Source organism: Helicoverpa zea, chromosome 26 (assembly GCF_022581195.2).
Source record: "Helicoverpa zea isolate HzStark_Cry1AcR chromosome 26, ilHelZeax1.1, whole genome shotgun sequence".
In the NCBI taxonomy this organism is placed as follows: Eukaryota; Metazoa; Arthropoda; class Insecta; order Lepidoptera; family Noctuidae; genus Helicoverpa; species Helicoverpa zea.
The window spans coordinates 2,519,245-2,538,379 of NC_061477.1; the positions used below are offsets into that span (position 1 = coordinate 2,519,245).

The following is a 19,135-nucleotide window of genomic DNA, read 5'->3' on the forward strand; positions in this document are numbered from 1 at the left end:
TGTTCACAGATGATGTATTTTTGTTGCCGAATTATACAAAAAAAATACTGATAAAAAGAATACACAAAATATTTTAGGGGGCTTCCATACAACCAACGTATATATTTTTTAAACCTCTTATTTTATTTATTTTGCCATTTAATTCAGGCATCAAGGCCCATATTAATAATACTACAATACTGTGAACTATATTAATGTAGAAAACTTAAAAATACTATAAATATGTAACATAAACTTTGTTAAATCAAAATGTCGGCATCGATGGTTATAGATTACGGCACGGAACCCTTCGTACACTTGGCTTTTTTACTATAGCCTGAAAGTGCAAAAATAGCCTTTTGAAATTGGTCCTGTATTTGGCGTTTGAGAAGGATATCAGAAATGTCCAGTTCTATAAGTAGCTAGTGTTTATTAAGACGGACGTGTTTTGGCCAGGAATTGAAGAAAATAGGAAAATTGTTCCCAATAAGGCCGAAGCCAAAATAGGATATTAAAATTGGACTACGTAGGACTGTAATAGCACTTCTTCGCTTCAAAACCCACACGCTAATTATTTAATGACACTGTAAATGATTATATATTCAGCAATATTTTAGGAGAAGACCTTGACAAAAACCTATTCTACCACTATTCATCTGCATTGGGTAAGACTGGAAGCCGACCCTAACATAGTTAAGAAAAAAACTAGGCAAATGAAAAGCCTGAACAATTTTGTTTTAGTTTTTGCGGTTAGAAAAGTGCTGATTAATCAGCCTAATTTGAATAAACGTTTTTGAGTTTGAGTTTGAAATACTTTTCACTGCAACCAAAGCGGGATTCTTATTTATATGATTCCTTGATAGGATTTAAAGATTAAAGCTTTAAGATTTTCCAATTAAAAAAAAAAAGTTGCGGTAACTCTTTTGAACAATCAAGGCACCTTACCAAACCCTTTAAGGAAAAACAAGGGTTAAACAAAACCAAAAAAGTACCCTCAAATACTCTCAAAATCAGTATTTTCGTAATTTCGCTTCCCCTTTTAACACCTGTGCAACAATTCGATGATTGCTCTATACCCGGGGGACCGCTCGTTATTGTCGAACACCAGGGTATACGGGTGTACCCGGATCAAAAGCGCAATGTACACCGAAATTATGATTATTTCTCGTACTGTTGTGAATTGGGCATTCATTTTGTTGTCGTGCTGTCGAATGTGTTGTTTTCTAACAGTGAAATAAAATTGATAGTCAAAAAACACATTTTTTTTTATTCATTGGATTTGTAATGTCGTAACTCGGAGCGCGTGCAAAATTTCTCCGAAGACCGAACCTTACAAGTGAAGCTATATACAGTCATAGTCAACTAATTAAAGACACTGTTGGAATCTTAACTTACCAGGACTTTTCATCTGTATTTCTTTTTTCAGATTGCCATTGTAACTTTCTTTTCTATTTTAAAATATTTAAGAGGGCTTTGTGAAATGTTAAAACTAATGACTATATTCAATAATGCCCGCGACTAGTTTTTTTTTTCGCTTTATCCGAATCTCGGGCGGTATGATTCATAACGAGGCCTGGACATCTAATTAAAGACACTACATTTGCTCAGAGGAAGAAATACAAATTATTTATATTATTGAAGTTATCTTTCTACAATAACATTCCCTACACTATAATTAAACATTTCAATAAGAATTTATATTTGGTTTATTTCCTTTTACCTCAATAACAGTTCGACATCCCTGAACGAGCAAGCGGTCAGTTTTGTAAAAGTAGCTAAGGGAATTTTCTTCCTTGCTTAATTAAAATCTGTGTAAAATTGATCGATGTTCCATGTACGACTTATTGCCATGATATTTTCCGCGTACTACCAGTTCTTGTTTCATTGGATTTGCAATAGGCCAAACCAAAACCGTCATAAGTTGCCCGATCAAAAAGTAATTTTTACTACTCTTGTTGTGTTTTTCAGAACTTTTCTAATTTGGAAAGTCCTAATGACCGGTAAAAAATGCTTAGCTTATAAAAATGCTTATTTCTGAAATATTATAGTACTTGAATTCGCCTATTTTTACACTAAACAGTGGTGAGCAGCCCCACATTACCTATAAAATTTTCGCCTCCTACGATTGAGAACTTTCTTGGTATACTTTGGTTCCATCACAATTTATTTGTTTAGAAGTCATCAAATCCCTTTGTTTAATCAGATAAAAAATCATTTTTCAATAAGTACCTACTTGTTCAGAGCAACTTTCACCTTTGATAGAAAACGCCAACTACAGTATGGACATGCGGTGCTTTTCCAAAGGTAACATATTCCGATACACATGCACTATAGGTTTTCCCGATCCGGCTGTCATCTTTGTACATATGTGTTTACAGATGGTTTACAGTAAGCCAAGTCTTATTAATTAATTCCCATAAACTACCTCAAAAGGGGTCTGGTATTCATCATAAATGCACGTTACAGTTCGTGATAAAATTAGCAAATGCTCGCGTGACTCATACTGAGTTAATTACGATTACCAAGGCACTGTTTATTTGTAATCTTGAGAGGTTAAAAGCTTATACATCCAACAATTTAGTTTGTATATGAAATGTGTTGGCCTTACCATTGGATTAGAGAGATTTTATTCAATAACTGTTTGCTGCGGTTTTGCCTAGAGGACCTAGGGAAGTAGGGACTCTTTATTAGTATTTTTCATAATTGACTATTAGGCACAGGCCATGAGTTTTGCGTTAATCACCTGATTTCAGACTTCTTACAGATTTAAGATACAGGTTTCTTAAAGACTTTTTCCTTCACTTTTATTCTGTCTTTGGTATCCGAGATACCAAAAATAGGTACGTTTAGACAAACTACGAAAAGTTACATTACAGCTACCGACTACCGCTGCTCGAGCATGCATGAACTACTCTGCAAACCTGGGCTAGCTAAAAGTGAAAGAATTAAAAAAAAAGCGGCCTAGTAGATCCTGAAAGTAGCGCGCACAAATCAACAAAATTTTCAGCTTTATAAAATTAGTATAGGTTATTACTCAAGTGTAACATATATGAGCATTACAGATTCAGTTATCAGAAATGAAATATACTCATTACCAATAACTGTCCATAAAACCTGATTAATTGAATAAATAATTGTTCTGTTAAAGTACCCGCAAACTGCAAACTATGACAGATGACGCAGTGGTTGGAAAAAAATATTTTTTAAAGAAAATCTTGATTCCAATCAAAGTTTTCAGTCGGTTTGATACCGGCTAAATACCAGATCTTTGTAATGTGCGCACTACCATTCATCTTCATACCGATTTACGAGCCCAAACAAACTATCGGCCGACTAAAAGTTTGCAGTGTGTGAGTACTTTTAATGAGTTGTTCGTAGTAAAGCTTGTGGCACATTATAGCAGCACCGCAACAGCACGGCTGCAGCACGGCGTCGCCTCGAATTAAGACTACGGCTAGCTGCCAGCGCGCCAACCACGCGCTGTCCGCTCGCCGTCGGCGCGCCGGCCGCGCGCCGGCCGCGGGGTGTAAGCTTGCTGTCACCGCAAACTCAATATTATTTTAAGACGATTATGATTGATGTTATGATTGAACACGACGTAATGACATTGTTTCGCTGCCGGCTCGGAGTCGGCGCGCAATTAGCACGCCGTCGGCGCGCTGTACGCATGAGGACCGCTCGCTTGCAGCACGCGGGCGGCGAGTCGAGTTGTGTGGAAGCGGCAAGCACGCTGACTGCTCGCCGTTGGCTTTTTCATATTGACATTACGAAATATATTATAATATACACGATTTAATGCTCTAAATTGAATGACAACTTAAATGCTGGTGTGGAGCCGTGCTGTTGCCGTGCTGCTGTAATGTGCCACGTCCTTTATACTGTTTGTATGTACAATAATATTTATTTCAGATTTCAGCTGCAAATGTTTCCGTATCTTATTTTGAGTAGCATTTTCGAAAGCAGATAGTTTATCTTTTAGCTTAAATTATGCATTTTGGCTGGTTGTTAAGTTAACTGTAAATCTGTCTATGTACTAATAATGTTTATATTGAAGAGTTTGTTTGTTTGTATGCGGTAATCTCAGGAAGTACTGGCCCAATTCTAACGATTATCTTAGTGTTAGATCCCATTTGTTGAAGAAGGCTATAGGCTTAATCCGGGTGCAGAATGTTGATAGTTCCCACGTGCGTGAAACTGCTGGCGGAAGCTAGTTTTCCAATAATACCTATTCGAAAAGTCTAGTTTGGTATGAGTAGAAGATCCCTTTCATCTCTCTCTTTATTGTAGGTATTTACTTTGATTCCCAGATCGTGTACCAAATTGATAATTTTTAGTAGCAATTCTGTATGAAATTCTTCATAAAAACATACTTTATGACAAAGATTCTACATTAAGAACAATTTCCCATAACAAAATTCTTACTTTTCATCATGAAATCGGTACAGTCGTTACATACCTCGCTCACCTATAGTTAATATTTAATTATTTCAAAAATATATTGCGACAAACAGACAAACTTATTTCCATTATTATATTCGATATGAAGTGCCGATCATTAATAGCAGATGCAAAAGTGAATGAACATCGATTGATTGACGCGGGTTCAATGCCGGACGATTGAAAACTTATGATTTGATTTGTTCAGAGAGGATGATGAAATGTTCAGTGATTTTTTGTGAAAGTCATTTGTTTTTTTTTTACAAATTTATATTACGGTACGATCAGAAGTGAGGTAATCCATCAGAGAACCAAGGTCATCGACATAGCCTACCGAATCAGCAAGCTGAAGTGGCAGTGGGCTGGCCATATTAGCCGAAGAACCGATAACCGTTGGGGTAAACGAGTTCTAGAGTGGAGACCACGCTTCGGCAAACGTAGTGTAGGACGTCCTCAGGCACGGTGGAGTGATGACTTGCGCAAGACGGCTGGCAGGAGCTGGATGCGAGAAGCCGAAAATAGATCTCAGTGGCGTGCACTTGGAGAGGCCTATGTCCAGCAGTGGACTGCGATAGGCTGATGATAATGATTACGGTACGTAGGAAAACTGAAAGGTTTTTTGTTCTGAAAGTGTTAATTTCTATACCTACTTAGAAAAATCTTTCAGTGGCCCGTTTATCGAGGAAGGCTATAAGAAAGTTACTTTCTATCCAGGCGCACATAGAATTTATATTTGGAAACGGGTGAAACCGCTGGCGTTTAATTGTTATCATATTATAATTATATGGGAATTTTTTGACATCTGGTGTCCAATTGTGTGTGAAATCAAATTAATTAACATACAAAATAATTCAATAAAATACCACTGTCAGTACTTAATTACAAGCCCCTCAAAAATTGTACATAACTTGCCTAAATATAATAAATACTGTTATTCCTCTAGATAATTTAATTTTAATTGGAATTTAGTTGAATTGTCGTGTTTTGAATATTTTTATTTTATTCGATTTAATTGCATTGTTTTGTTTTATTTTAATTTAATTTATTTTAATTGGTTTGTTACTATAATTCTAATTTTAATTGTTTTTTTTTTAAATAATGTCGTATTGTTTTTTGTATTATTATAATTTAATGCATGCTGTGATTTCCTATAGTTAAGGAAACACAAGAAAAGATAATATTTGATCCTAAAACTTGTCTGTAATGTGTATTTCTTGTTGGAAATCCAAATAAATAAATAAATAAATACAAGCTAACTAGGCACAAGTAGTGTGTAGAGTAACTAAACAACAGTTGTCTGTCGGTATATCTAAGATCACTAGTCTTAGCTTACAACAAAGACCTGTGGTGTAACTTTCAGCTTTCAGCTTCCTTACAACACTGCATCGTTAGAGATTGTTTGTTTGCCCATTTATCGAGGATAGCTATAGTCTTCTTTTTCAGTGCAGAAGTTCCCACGGATGAATCCGTCAACAGAAGCCAGTAATAGGTATTATAAAACTGAAAAGTTTGTTAGTTTATTTGAAAGCGCTTATCTCAGGAACTACTGTATCGATTAGAAGTATCTTTCAGAGCCAGATAACTCATTCAGCAGGGAATGCTAAGCTGCTTTTTATGCAGGTGAGCGAAGTAGTTACCTTTGGAAAACGTAGGCTAGCCAGATATTATGTAAATATTCGTTTCCATTTTTATGGCATTTGGTATCAAAATCAAATTAATTAACACACAAATAATTCAATAAAATACATTGTTACCTAATCCTTAACTAAAACGCCCAAAATTTTGACATAATTTACCTATATAAAATAAATACTCCAACCCCTAACCCCTCCAAGCTAACTAGATGCAAGTATTAGTGTGTAGAGTAACTAAACAACAGTAGTGTCTGTCGGTATATCTAAGATCACTAGTCTTAGCTTTCAACAAAGACCTGTTGTGTAAACTTTCAGCTTTCAGCTTCCATACAACACTGATCGTTAGAGTTTGAGTATTGAATGGGAATTTTCACCGTAACTATCGATGTTCGAAGACGTGGTGGTCTTGTTGGTAAGCACCAATCTCAAAACACATAATATTGATGTGTTCGTTAAAGCATTTAAGTATAGAAGATTGTACTAAAGTAAAGGTCCAATTAAACGTCCTTAACAGTGGTAATATTTATTTTAAACTACAAAACAATTTTAAAACCCAAAAATATAAAGAGATGGAACAATAAAAATACGCAGTGTTACACAAAAATGTCTTTCACACATACCTACCCGGCCACAAAGCCTGAAATATTCAGCAAATAAATGCTTTCCGTTAAATATTGCTTGCTAACCTCGAAGAAAAGAAAGATGAGCGGAGATTCCATAATGCAGGTAGGTCAGGCGCCTTCTTCTAGCTCAAATTCGTACGGTAAGCATGACCAAAACGATGAGTTACGAGTAAACTGACGAGGCGTTCGGGTTCTTTGGTATATGTATCAACGATTTTTGGTATTACAAAAAATGATCTTGTCCAAAAGAAGGCGTATAAGGGCCTGCCGGAACTGCTGGATTGTTCGAAAGAGTTACCGCGGTCCTGGTACATAAAAGGCCTACGACGGAACACGGTGGATTTTAGTCAGTAAGAGTCTGACACTTCCTCACCGCAGCTAACCCACAGCGGGAGGAGTCATTTGATGATTTTTGGCGTCGTTAAAAAAAAGGCATATAAGGGCGGAGACAGTAACGTTCCCCATCCCCCACTAACCCGCATTTTGGCACGCAAGTTTCTTATGCGATTTTCCATTATGTCACCTCCGCTAGTCATTTTGTTCTGCATGTTGGCTTCGCTCAAGACAATGGATTTTATTGGAATACCAGCGCTTGGTTCAAGTATCCGTGTTATTTGATACTGTTGCTTGTTACTGGATATGCCTGTGATGTTCCGAGAACTGCTCTCAAGTTGGATGTCGAAGTGAGCAATGGATTATAGATCTTTGTTTTGTATTTCAATGGTTTAACATGCATAGATAAACTTGATATCTAAAAGTAAACTATAACCGTCTTACCACAAAAACTTTTAAACGTCAGTTTATGCCTTGTCTAAAAAAATGTCAAATTATGACGTTGACATATGGTTCATTTTGCAGCCAAAATTTTATTAGACAAGTGTAAAACAGGGTTTAAAGTTTTTGTAGTAAGGCCCTAAAACTTTAACGTGTTCCCAGGGGAACTGCTTAATACACCCGGATATATGGCTCTAGACTATACTATCTGTGTTCTTTTCATTCATCATCATCATCATCTCAGCTATAGGACGTCCACTGCTGAACATAGGCCTCCCCCTTAGATCTCCACAGATACCTGTTGGAGGCGACCTGCATCCAGCGTCTTCCGGCGACCTTTATGAGATCGTCTGTCCACCTTGTTGGTGGACGTCCTACGCTGCGCTTGCTAGTCCGTGGTCTCCATTCCAGTACTTTTAGACCCCATCGGCCATCTGCTCTTACTTTTCACTAAAAGAGGTTAAATAGTTTTGTCCTAGAAGCCAGAGTGAAAGAATGAGTTACTTCAACATAAATTTATATAAAAGATTCTAGCACAAAAATTTGTAAGTAGATATTTTTCAACACTCAGGGTATTTTTGCAAATTACCTACTTTCTAGTAACATGGTTTTATTCTTGTATATTTTTCTTTTGCTAGTATTTTCTGTAAGCAAGTGTTAACATGACCCCTTATCCTTGAACAAAACAGTCTGAAATTTTAAATTAAGGGGTGTGTCCTCTATTCTGAATAGTTCGGGAGCTAGAAGTGTTATTTTCTGAGGAAAGTAGGTTTTTCATATGCAGTTTGTTTTTGAGAAGGTGTTTTCTATGCTAACTATTTGTAGAAAAAAAATGAAAATAGTAGTATGTGCTGGGAAAGATGAAACATGAAAAATACCGAGGTAGAAAATACTGTGAACTCATAATTATTCTGTTCGGTAGTTCGGCCAAATAATCTAACAATAACATATTCTATGACTAAAATCTATTCATGTTATTAAAACAATGCATACCAATCATCATCCTTTCGCTAATCACAAAGTTGTTCCAGAGAGAGAATGTAAAAACATCTTTAATGAGGAAAACGACAACCATTTTGAAGAAAACCATTTAGTGTCGCACCCAAAAACACAATTTTTCTTTACAAATGCTGAAAAAAAAAAGAGGAAAAGAGCCAACCAAAATAAATTTTCCTCAGTTACTTACTGCATACAAAATAATATTCAACATCCTCTCGGTTCTAAGTTAAGTGCATTTTTTTATCTTTTATCTAGGAACATAAATCTATTGTTATCTTATGACATCAGTCCTCGGGCTCTCCGACTATATTATTTCGTTTTCAGTAATAATGTGGTTTCTTTTATCTTTTCCTTATTATCTTTTGCCCGTGTTTATTTTGAAAATTAGAAATTGTGAAACTGGTATAATGAAGTTACCAACGTTTTTTCTTGTCAAGTGTTTTTGAGTTCATTATTTTTGTGTTTTTTGGCATGATTTGGTTTTTGGTTTATGTAATTATTTACATTGGGTTGGTTATTAGCAACTAATTTCTTCTTGGCTTTATTAGGTCTATTTCAGACTGAGTCTTGTGGTAAAGATTAAGTATAGATACTGAAGTTTTAATTGAGGTTATGGATAACGTAATTTATTGGTAAGGTCTTTAAAATTATTAAGGGTTATAGGTAAGCGGTAATTATTATATTAAACTAAGTAAAATTTGTACTCTCGGCAAAGAGTAGCAAATAGAGTCGACGAAAAAATATGTATCTGTGGTTTTTATTATTTCAATTTCCAATATATATGTCTTTATCAATGTAACCTATTACATCTTATTTTATAGGTTTAAAACAGCATTGTCATGTCCCAGTACCTACCACTGTACTGTTGGCCCCAGATTTTATTATAAATCGAGGCACATTAAAAATTATGTTTGTCCTAGTTATTTCGTAGTTAAACGCTTTCAAGTTATATCTAAACTAGCTTTTGCCCGCGACTCCGTCCGCGTGGAATAGTGACTTCCCGCACATCTTTAGTTCTACCCACATAGTTCCCGCCGATAGATCCCGACTTTTGACCAATAGATTGCGCTGTATGTCCGGAATAAAAATAATTTTAATTTTTTGTTATAAAAACTATCGTATGTCCTTTCTCAAGTTCCAAACTATGTCTGTACCAAATTTCACACAAATCGGTTCAGTAGTTTAGGCGTGAAGAAAAGACAGACAGACAGAGTTACTTTCGCATTTATAATATTAATTTGGATCTGAACTTTAAATTCATGTTTAATGCAGACGAAACCAGGTGCTACGCCTGTATAGTTGAGTTTATTAATTGCTTTTAAACTGTTATTTATTTTGTTAAGATTTTAGGTAATTTACGACTAGATTAAAGGAGAAGGGGACTTCTGGGCCCAGCAGTTAACTACCTGAAATATGTATTAAAAAAACCGTTACATTTTTTTAAATAAAATCACAAAATATGGTACCAGGATTCTACCCAGGAAGAGAGAAAACTTAAATTAAGATAATAAGACTAAATAATCGATTAAATAATGCCTGAAATGCCTGAATTACTAGTAATCTACTGTATTTTTATTCCGGCAACACTTGTTGGTGGCATGCGTCTGTCACTGACTGACAGATGCACTCGTTTGTTTTCTTTCATTCTGAGTGCGCACATATTTTCCTGGTTTTACTATTTAAACCCACGACCTTGGCTTTTCGACGGATCTTGCTACTCTGAATTACCTGGCTCTCGATTTTGGACAACTGTTACGCCTATCGATTGGATATCGACGACATGGATCGCTGTATGAATTGTACGATTGCGCTTGGTCGCAGTAATTCTATTGGAAGAAAAGTCTTGGAGGATGAGGCGATTTTAACAGTTATTCGTCAGTGGCGTGCATCTCAGCCTGTAAGTTTTTACCCATTTTTTACATATTCAAATCGTGCTTTTAGCAAGCCATTTTAACTTCATATCTATCGGTTTATTGGACAGTATTATATTAGATCAATAGTCAATTAGTTAGCTTAAGGTCTCTGCACACAGCGGGCGCGGCGCGGCGGGACGGGACGGCGACGCGACGCTGAGCAGTTGTAATGGTCTATTCACACAGCGGGCGTGGCGCGGCGGGACGGGACGGCGACGCGACGCTGAGCAGTTGTAATGTACTAGAGCGACAGTTACCGTCGCGTCGAGCGGGGCGGCTCTGTGTGAAGTCGTCCATAGTATCTAGACGACTACGACTTCACACAGAGCCGTCCCGCTCGTCGCGACGGTAACTATCGCTCTGTGTGAAGTCGTCCATAGTATCTAGTACATTACAACTGCTCAGCGTCGCGTCGCCGTCCCGTCCCGCCGCGCCGCGCCCGCTGTGTGCCTTTAAATAGACATATATTTTAATCTGTGGAATGTGGAGTTTGATCATTTCTCTTATAAAAAAAGTGAAGGTCACCCTCGAGTCCCGATAAATCAATTTCGGTCTCGGTTGTGACATCGACATTATTGAACATGCACTAGGGGTTGAACAAGATTTAAATGGTTATGTTATTTCAGGTAACCAGTGAGAACGTTGTATGCCAAGCATGTTGGGACTTGGCCCAAGATGTGGTTCTTGGAAGACGTGCGATTGATGCACCAACCCAAGTTGGCCATTCAAGCGTATGTCTCCGCTGTGGTCGTTCACTCTTAGCCCGGCGGTTCAACCACCTTCTTCGTAATGATTCTGCTCGTGAATCTGCGATATATAATGTGATTAGAGAGTGGATTCTACCACAAACGGTAAGATAGTTTAGTATTATATTTTAAATTATTTAAACTATATCTATACTAATATTATAAAGTGAAAGAGTTTGTTTGGTGCGTTCAACGCACTAATCTCAGAATCTACTAGTCCGACTTTAAAAAATCTTGTCTGTTAGATAGCCTATTTATTGAGAATGGTTACATAACATTACGCTACATCCAATAGCAGCGGAGCAGTAAACAAAGATGCTAGTGAAACCGTGAGGTTCAGCTAGTTAAAATAATAAAACATTTATTTGTAAAGCTAACATGATTTAAAACTAGCACTAAATCATAAAAATAAAACACTTAACTGAAAGACAAGGGCACCCGACACAGGTTAGGTTAGGGTTATTTTTTTTTATTACTATCTGGACTACTGTATTATAGTATAATAGTGAATTTTTATTTTTTTGAAGGTGGACGAGGCAAGTCGTATATGCCATTCCTGTTGGATATTAGCAGACAGAGCTGCTGTTCATATGAGTACAGGTCCTTCGACTTCCTCACAAAGTAACCCACCGCCAGCCCAATCATCAGTTGGTGTTTCTGTTGGACAATTGGATGAAAATCATGACAACATTCTACACGAACCTGAGAATGTTTCCATTCAACCAGAACATAACCAAGGTAATGATGATGTGCATGAACCCTCAGTGGAACTACATTCACCAAGTGCCCCAATTGTGGAACCAGTACAACAGCACCCTGAACCAACAATTGTATTGCCAGATTATATGCGGGCAGTTGAAACAGAGCGACGGTGCTTCATAGAAGGTTGCCAGAGAACTGAACGATATAGAGTTCCTCTAGCAACGAGAAAAATGTTGCTTAATGAGCATAAATATTATGTACCACAAAATAATCGACTTTGTGATATACATTTAGTAATTGAGGCATGGGACTTCCTTGATAGTTTAAGGAGTAATTATTTACAAACATTTACTGCAAGACATATCCAAGATATGTTTACACTAAAAGAAACCCCAAAAGAAAGGTTTTTGAATTTTGAAAATATTGATAATATGGACGACCATGTTGTGCATACCTGGATCGGGTTTACTAAAGTTCAGTTCCGTCAATTATTTGATGAGGTTCCACAATTGATAGAAATTCGTAATAGTTCTTCAGTTTTAGCAGCCTATCTTATCAAATTAAGAAGTGGGGACTCAAATGAAAGATTAGCAACATTATTTAAAACATCTAAGAAAACTTTAGCCAAGTGGCTGTGTCAAGCCCGTGACATATTAACTGAACATTTTGTGCCTCGGCACTTAGGTTTAGAACACATCACTAGAGAACAAATAAAAGAAAGGAACTTAGCCATTCCTAGTGCTTTATTTGAAGGAGATTCTAGGCCCATCGCTATATTTGATGGAACTTACTGTTATATTGAAAAAAGCTCTAATTATTTATATCAAAAAAAAACATACAGTTTGCATAAATATAGGAACTTAACCAAACCTTTTTTAATGGTGTGCACAGATGGTTACATCATTGATGTTTTGGGCCCCTATCCAGCTACCACGTCAGACTCAGATATAATGAGACATGAATTTTTAAGTGGAAACCCACTCCAGGATTTTTTCCAAAATGGTGATGTATTTATACTGGATAGGGGTTTCCGAGATTCATTACCTTTGTTAAACCAATGTGGATATAGGACATACGTGCCTGCTACTTTGGCGCAGGGTGAAACACAGCTGTCAACACTTGACGCAAACAAATCGAGGGCAGTCACCATTTGCCGTTGGGTCGTTGAGATTGTGAACGGTAGGTTTAAAAGAGATTTCAAATTATTCAGGCAATGTTATTTTAATACAGCCTCAAGAAGTTTAATAAGAGATTTTAAGGTGGCTGCTGCTCTCATAAATAGGTTTCACCCTCCCATAACCGATAGAATAGACTGTGGGGCTATCATTAATCAGATTAATTTAAATATGAATAGACATAACATATTAGGTGATTTTATTGTTAACAACCAATATAATAGACGTAGGGCTGATTTTGAAACAATAACTATTCATAATGATAATTTAAATGATTTTCCCCAGTTGTCATATGATGAATTAATTCTTGTATGCTTAGGTACATATCAATTAAAGCAGGCACGGTCCTATTTTGGTGAACATTTGCGGGGAAATGATGGGTTTATAATAGAAGTGTGCAGGGAGGTAAGCAGCAGCCTTCTTCGACAGCTGTCAGCTTCAAATACTTCTTGGTTATTGCGAGGCCGAATACAATCCCGCCATATAAGTCGCAAAACATATTTTGTTTATATTTTAGTTGATAGCTGTCGAAGAGGACGAGATTCAATATTATCATATTATTGTAATTGTATTGTAGGTAGAAGAACTGTAGGCTGCTGTGCCCATGTAATGTGCATTATATGGTATCTCAGTTGGGCAAGATTCCAAGAAAATATCGTACCCCCTGCACAATTTTTAGATGACATTCTAATAATAATTGAAGATGAATGATAATACATGTTTAATTATTAAGTATATTGGTGTTTTATTTTACTTCCTTCTCCCTTTTTTAGTTTTTAAAAGGTTGGTTCCTGCTGCTTATAGGTTACAGGAAATTGCAAGTAGAAACTTGTCTTCGACTATAGCGAAAGGCCGCGTTTCCACTGACGCGGAGCTGGGCGGAGAGGAGCTTAGCGGTGCACAAATTGACCAATGATTATGCTTGAAATCTCCGCTCCGCTTCAATGGAAACAGTACGAGCGGGGTGGAGCAGAGCTGAGCGAATATTCATACATCGAGGCGGTGCAGAGCGGAGGACAGCGAGCATTGGGGTGCAGAGCGGAGGACAGCGGGGCGGTACGGAGCGGTGCGGAGCGGGGCGGTGCGTGACTCGCGTGCAGTGTGTCTGTAAAAATGCGCGATTCCAAAAGCATGCTCCACTCCGCTCTGCTCCGCTCACTGACCACTCACCGCTCTTCATCGCTCCTCTCCGCTCAGCTGCGCTCCTCTCCGCCCAGCTCCGCTTCAGTGGAAACACTGACCACTTTTCACCGCTCTTCTCCGCTCCTCTCCGCCCAGCTCCGCGTCAGTGGAAACGCGGCCAAAGTCCAGGGCACGCGCCGGTTGCCGCTGCGTAGGGTGATGTCTCGAAGATCTAACAGGTTAGGCTTTCACATGCTTCATGCATAAAACCATTACACAACCGAAGTGATTCAGAAGTATTTCGCAAATTACATAAAAAATACAATGTTATAATATAACCTAACTTTTACTATAATTCAGATAACTTGGTTTCTGGGTAGCCAAAATTCACCAAATTTTTAGTGAAGCCTTGTTATTATATCCTCTTACAAATAAGGCTACTTTGATTCAGTTAACACCTGGGCCCAGGAACCTATGGAGCCATTCCCTTCTCCTTTACATAATATTTACAAAATATTTACATTAATTTTATAAATTAATGTTAATAATTTACTGTTATTTATTATTGAAAAGGTAACTTGGAATGGGAATAGTTTTTTCGTTCTTATTTCGTGTTTAGGTAATTGTAGTTATCTTTATGGGTATTTCGTAGGAAAGATAAAACCGGAATATCATAGAAAATATAACAGTTTCTAGTAAAACCATTTACTCGAAACTGGGAGATATATATTTTACCAGAATCTAGGGTAAATGTGACCTAATCATTATCGACAATTATTGTCCAAAGTAGTCAATTGTTTTATTATTAGTGAAACAAAAACAGAAGTTAAAAACATTTAGTTCTTAAAACACTAAACAGGGTCAGGTACCTACTCTCTAATTCCCCTAAAACACAGGACCAACATAGGACCAACTTTTAGGACCAACTTTCAGGACCAACTTTTACTACGCAGACAAAGTTTGTGTCGATAAAATGCTGCCTGGAAATGTTTTAACCTGACCTCTTACAGTTTAATGCCTTTTTCCTGTAACCTGAGTGGTTTATTTCAGAGGTTTTAAAAAGCGCCATCTAGCGACGCGAGCGGGGAGTTTGGATGCGCTTGAAAGGGTTATGGTGATTCGCTGAGTGAAAAGTGTAATGTTTTTTTAGAGATTTTATATGATCGTTTAATATATTCTAGGATTTTTTTACTTAATAAATCCACAGAACTGAATAGTTACCAGTTGTTTTGCTGAAACTGCTTACCGCACATGAATAAAAAGTAGTATTTCATATGTTTTAGAAGTCTAGACCATCTGTGTACCAAGTTTCAGCAGTTTTGGCATGAAAGCGACTGACAGCTAGATAAAGTTAATTTCGCGTTTCCCTATATGTATAAAATAAGGATTGTATTTTATAATGTCAGACTTTCAACCCTAATATAAATTATTAGTAAGGGTTGAAAACCTTCTAAAACAATTGTTAACCCGGGAACAGACAATCCAATCAAGACTTAACAAATAAAATACATAGATTTATATTCTTGTTACAAAAATATTCAAAGAAGCGCTTTAAGTCAATGAAAATGTCAGCCTTTCCAATTTATTAAATCCTGAAATACATATTGAAAAGAAGACTTATGAAAGGTTCTTTGAAAAGCGTCTTATTTATAAAAATCATTTGAATATTTTCGTTGGTGGCAGCAGCTGAGTGGATTTGGTTCTCAAATACTTAGTAGCGGGTTCAAAACGGAACAAAATACCTGCTTATAATTTTTTTAGGGTTAAGTAGGCAAACCTATATGTATTATAGTTGAAGAGGAGCTTGTGGCAAAATAACAGCCACAAAACTCGATTGATCTTATTAAGGTTAAGCAACAATTATCACGGTCGGTACGTGGATGGACTATCTTGTCATGACGAGTTCTTCCGAGTCATTTGTATATCTTTGACAGTGGTTAGGGGCAGAAGCTAGAATGTCTTACCAAGACGTAAAGAGTTGCCTGGGATACTGGGTAGAGGAGGTGAGATAGGCAGTCGCCCCATCTAAAAAACTTTTGTTCAAAAGTTAAGAGTGTGCTCAACCTCAAATATACCTACAACTAACCTCCTTTCTACAGAATTTGAGCAAGAAAAATGCGATCCACGAAAACCACGGCCCCAAAAATAAACTCCACTTATCTATCGAGATTTACTGTGACTCAGAAACATACATTTATCATAACTACAGTTCCATTATCAGTCTCTACGCCTCTGACAAAGATAAATTGACAACCACATTATGGAGATGCACCCATGTTAACTTGACCTCCCGTGACACCCCCAGTCATACAAAAAAATTGGGTCTCAAAGAAGGAGTTGGTCGCGATGTGACAGCTCAAGTTAAAGTGGTTGATGGGATAGATATTTGTGTGTTTTTTCAAAAAGATAGGTTCTCGAGATGGATATTTATAGGCTGTTGTAATTTATGCAAGATTTTTGTTAGTTGCGTGTGTTTTTGCAGGGTTAAGGAACGTGTTCTTCAAGGGCATATTAATTTTAATATACGTGTATTCCATGACTACAATGAACCCTAAAATCATTTCAGCTTTATGCGAAGAGTTTAGGCGCACTTGGTCTTTTATGTTAACTTTCACGAATAGATTTTTCTGTCTAAATAAAAATACCATGTTTGCATATGTAAAACTACTTTTTAGACGACAAAAACAGGTAACTAAACTAGTACATCATTAACAATTTAAAAAACCCGTAACCAATCGTATTCCGGTTAAACTAAACCACGAAACCAGTAACACATCCATCCATATAACCCAAAATTAATCTATAAACCGCAAAAATAGTTCTAAAATCAAACGACCGCAAATGACAGCATTTCCGGTAAACCCGAGCCGTTTCCGAGCCGGTTTTGCCCCGTTCCGGTTTTTGGCAAACAGTCCCGCATTGGTTATCGGTCGTCACGTCCCGTTGCGGCCAGAAAACCGGAACTTCTCTCCGTAGACTAATAAATATGAAATATTTTGAGCAATAATATTAAAAAGCTGATCATGTATGATATGTTTTGCTTTATTTTTTACTAGGTGTTTATTTTCGGTTTCACTTATATTTTCATCTTTAATGTGCCTTAGATTATGTAGTATTTTCATGGTAATGGAATCTTTGAAATCGAAGCGTAGTTTCGTCCTCAGATATATCTTTCTGAGTAATTTTAATTTTAAAAGTCTGTATGAAATACATACAGGAATGAATTTTATCCAGTGCGCAAACTTTGTCAACTTATCTATATCTATACATATAATAAATCTGTAGAAAAGTAATTTTTGTACATTGCAGAAATTGACAAAAAAAATTGCCAGTATGTTAAAAGATAACTAACAGAACCCATTTCCATCATTTTTGTCTGTTTGTCTGTTTATCTGTTTGTTTGTTCGCGATTCACGTAAAATCTACGAATTAAATGCAGACAATGCTTATATACAAACATTCTACGTAACTTGGGGTATTACTTAGTTTTTGTTTCATCGAAATCGATTCACTCTATCAAAAGATATGATTAATTTTGTGAATTCAAGATGTAAAATATTACGACACGCAATCTATTTGTCAAAACTGTACATTTGAATGTTGTACTTATATTAGTTGATAGACCTATTATAAATCTTTACACAGAAAATCACACCTTTATAAGTAACTTCGGAAGAAAAAAAAATATGAAAATTTTGTTTAGCCAAGGTTAAAGTAGCTCCATCTGTGGTAAATAAAATACATCATCAATTTGTCAAAGGAGCGAGGTGGTAAATGACAATATTACCATACATTCTTTATAGAGGATTATTATTTCAACAGATGGAGTTGTGTATTTTCCGTAATTCACCATATTTTAACACGAAGTGTAATTTTTCGATAGACATTTCAATAGTGTTTGTCAGTTTGCCGTGCCACATCAAAATCCAACTATAAGGTGCTCTTCACACTGCCCCGCATCACGCTGCATCTTGCGTGTCGACGCACCTACGCGCGTTCCTGCGGGAGTGCAGATCTGCATCATCGTGCGGGTTTTTCACGCATTCACGCGCGTAGGTGCGTTTTGTAAATTCACGCACAGCGAGTTCCATTTTCAAATATACACGTCACAGGGGCAGTGTGATAATCGCCTTAATTTTCCTTTCATCAAGGTAATAATTAGGCGATTATCACACTGCCCCGCATGATGCAGCGTAGTGCGTGGATGCGTTTTTTTTCGTTGTATGGAAATATCTCCGTTTGTATGGAAAACACGCATAGTCCAACACACTGAAAATGCATCCACGCGCGTTCATGCGGATCACGAACATACATGCGGAGAAACACGCACCCCCGCGCGTAGGTGCGGGGCGAGACGCAAGGTATGACACACTGAATCCCGCAATGCCGCGCGTGATTTTGAATGGGCGTGACGTGTATATTTGAAAATGGAACTCGCTGTGCGTGAATTTACAAAACGCACCTACGCGCGTGAGTGCGTGAAAAACCCGCACGATGATGCAGATCTGCACTCCCGCAGGAACGCGCGTAGGTGCGTCGACACGCAAGATGCAGCGTGATGCGGGGCAGTGTGAAGATCACCTAATAGTTCTCGGCCAAATTTAAAACGGTGCCATCTAAATTATTTTTTGAACATTATGTCAAAAATGATGACTTTAGTGGAACAATTAATTATCATTTAAAGTTACAGATGGAGTTCATATCAGGATTTTTTCATAAACATAGTTTAGCTTATCTTCCACTAATGTGGTGGCCTTAAAACAAATTACTTTGAGTGAGTAGTATTAAGTAGACCTTAATTATTTTTTCTGATGCAAAATATGTAAACTATGTAAATATGTAATCCTAGAAGAAATGAGGATCTATCTCTCGCAAGCGCTGCTAAGCGTGAGGTAGGTAATGTAGGATTCTGTAGCTTTAAAAACAAGCCCAGATACAAAGTGCAGATAAGAAATGGGAGCTTTCTCGATTTAATACCATACACACGTAAAATGCTTTATGCGTCTGAAAACGTACAAATTACGCGCCGCA

The 19,135-nt window shown here is 37.1% G+C and overlaps 1 protein-coding gene across 1 annotated transcript; it reads left to right on the forward strand.

The window, feature by feature from the left end:
- Positions 1–9,823: 9,823 nt before the first annotated feature.
- Positions 9,824–13,717, forward strand: LOC124643040. Its single transcript, XM_047181876.1, has 3 exons — positions 9,824–10,343; positions 10,986–11,210; positions 11,633–13,717. The coding sequence occupies exons 1-3, from the start codon at positions 10,227–10,229 to the stop codon at positions 13,691–13,693; spliced, it is 2,403 nt and encodes an 800-aa protein (XP_047037832.1). The 5' UTR covers positions 9,824–10,226; the 3' UTR covers positions 13,694–13,717.
- The last annotated feature ends 5,418 nt before the right edge of the window (positions 13,718–19,135 follow it).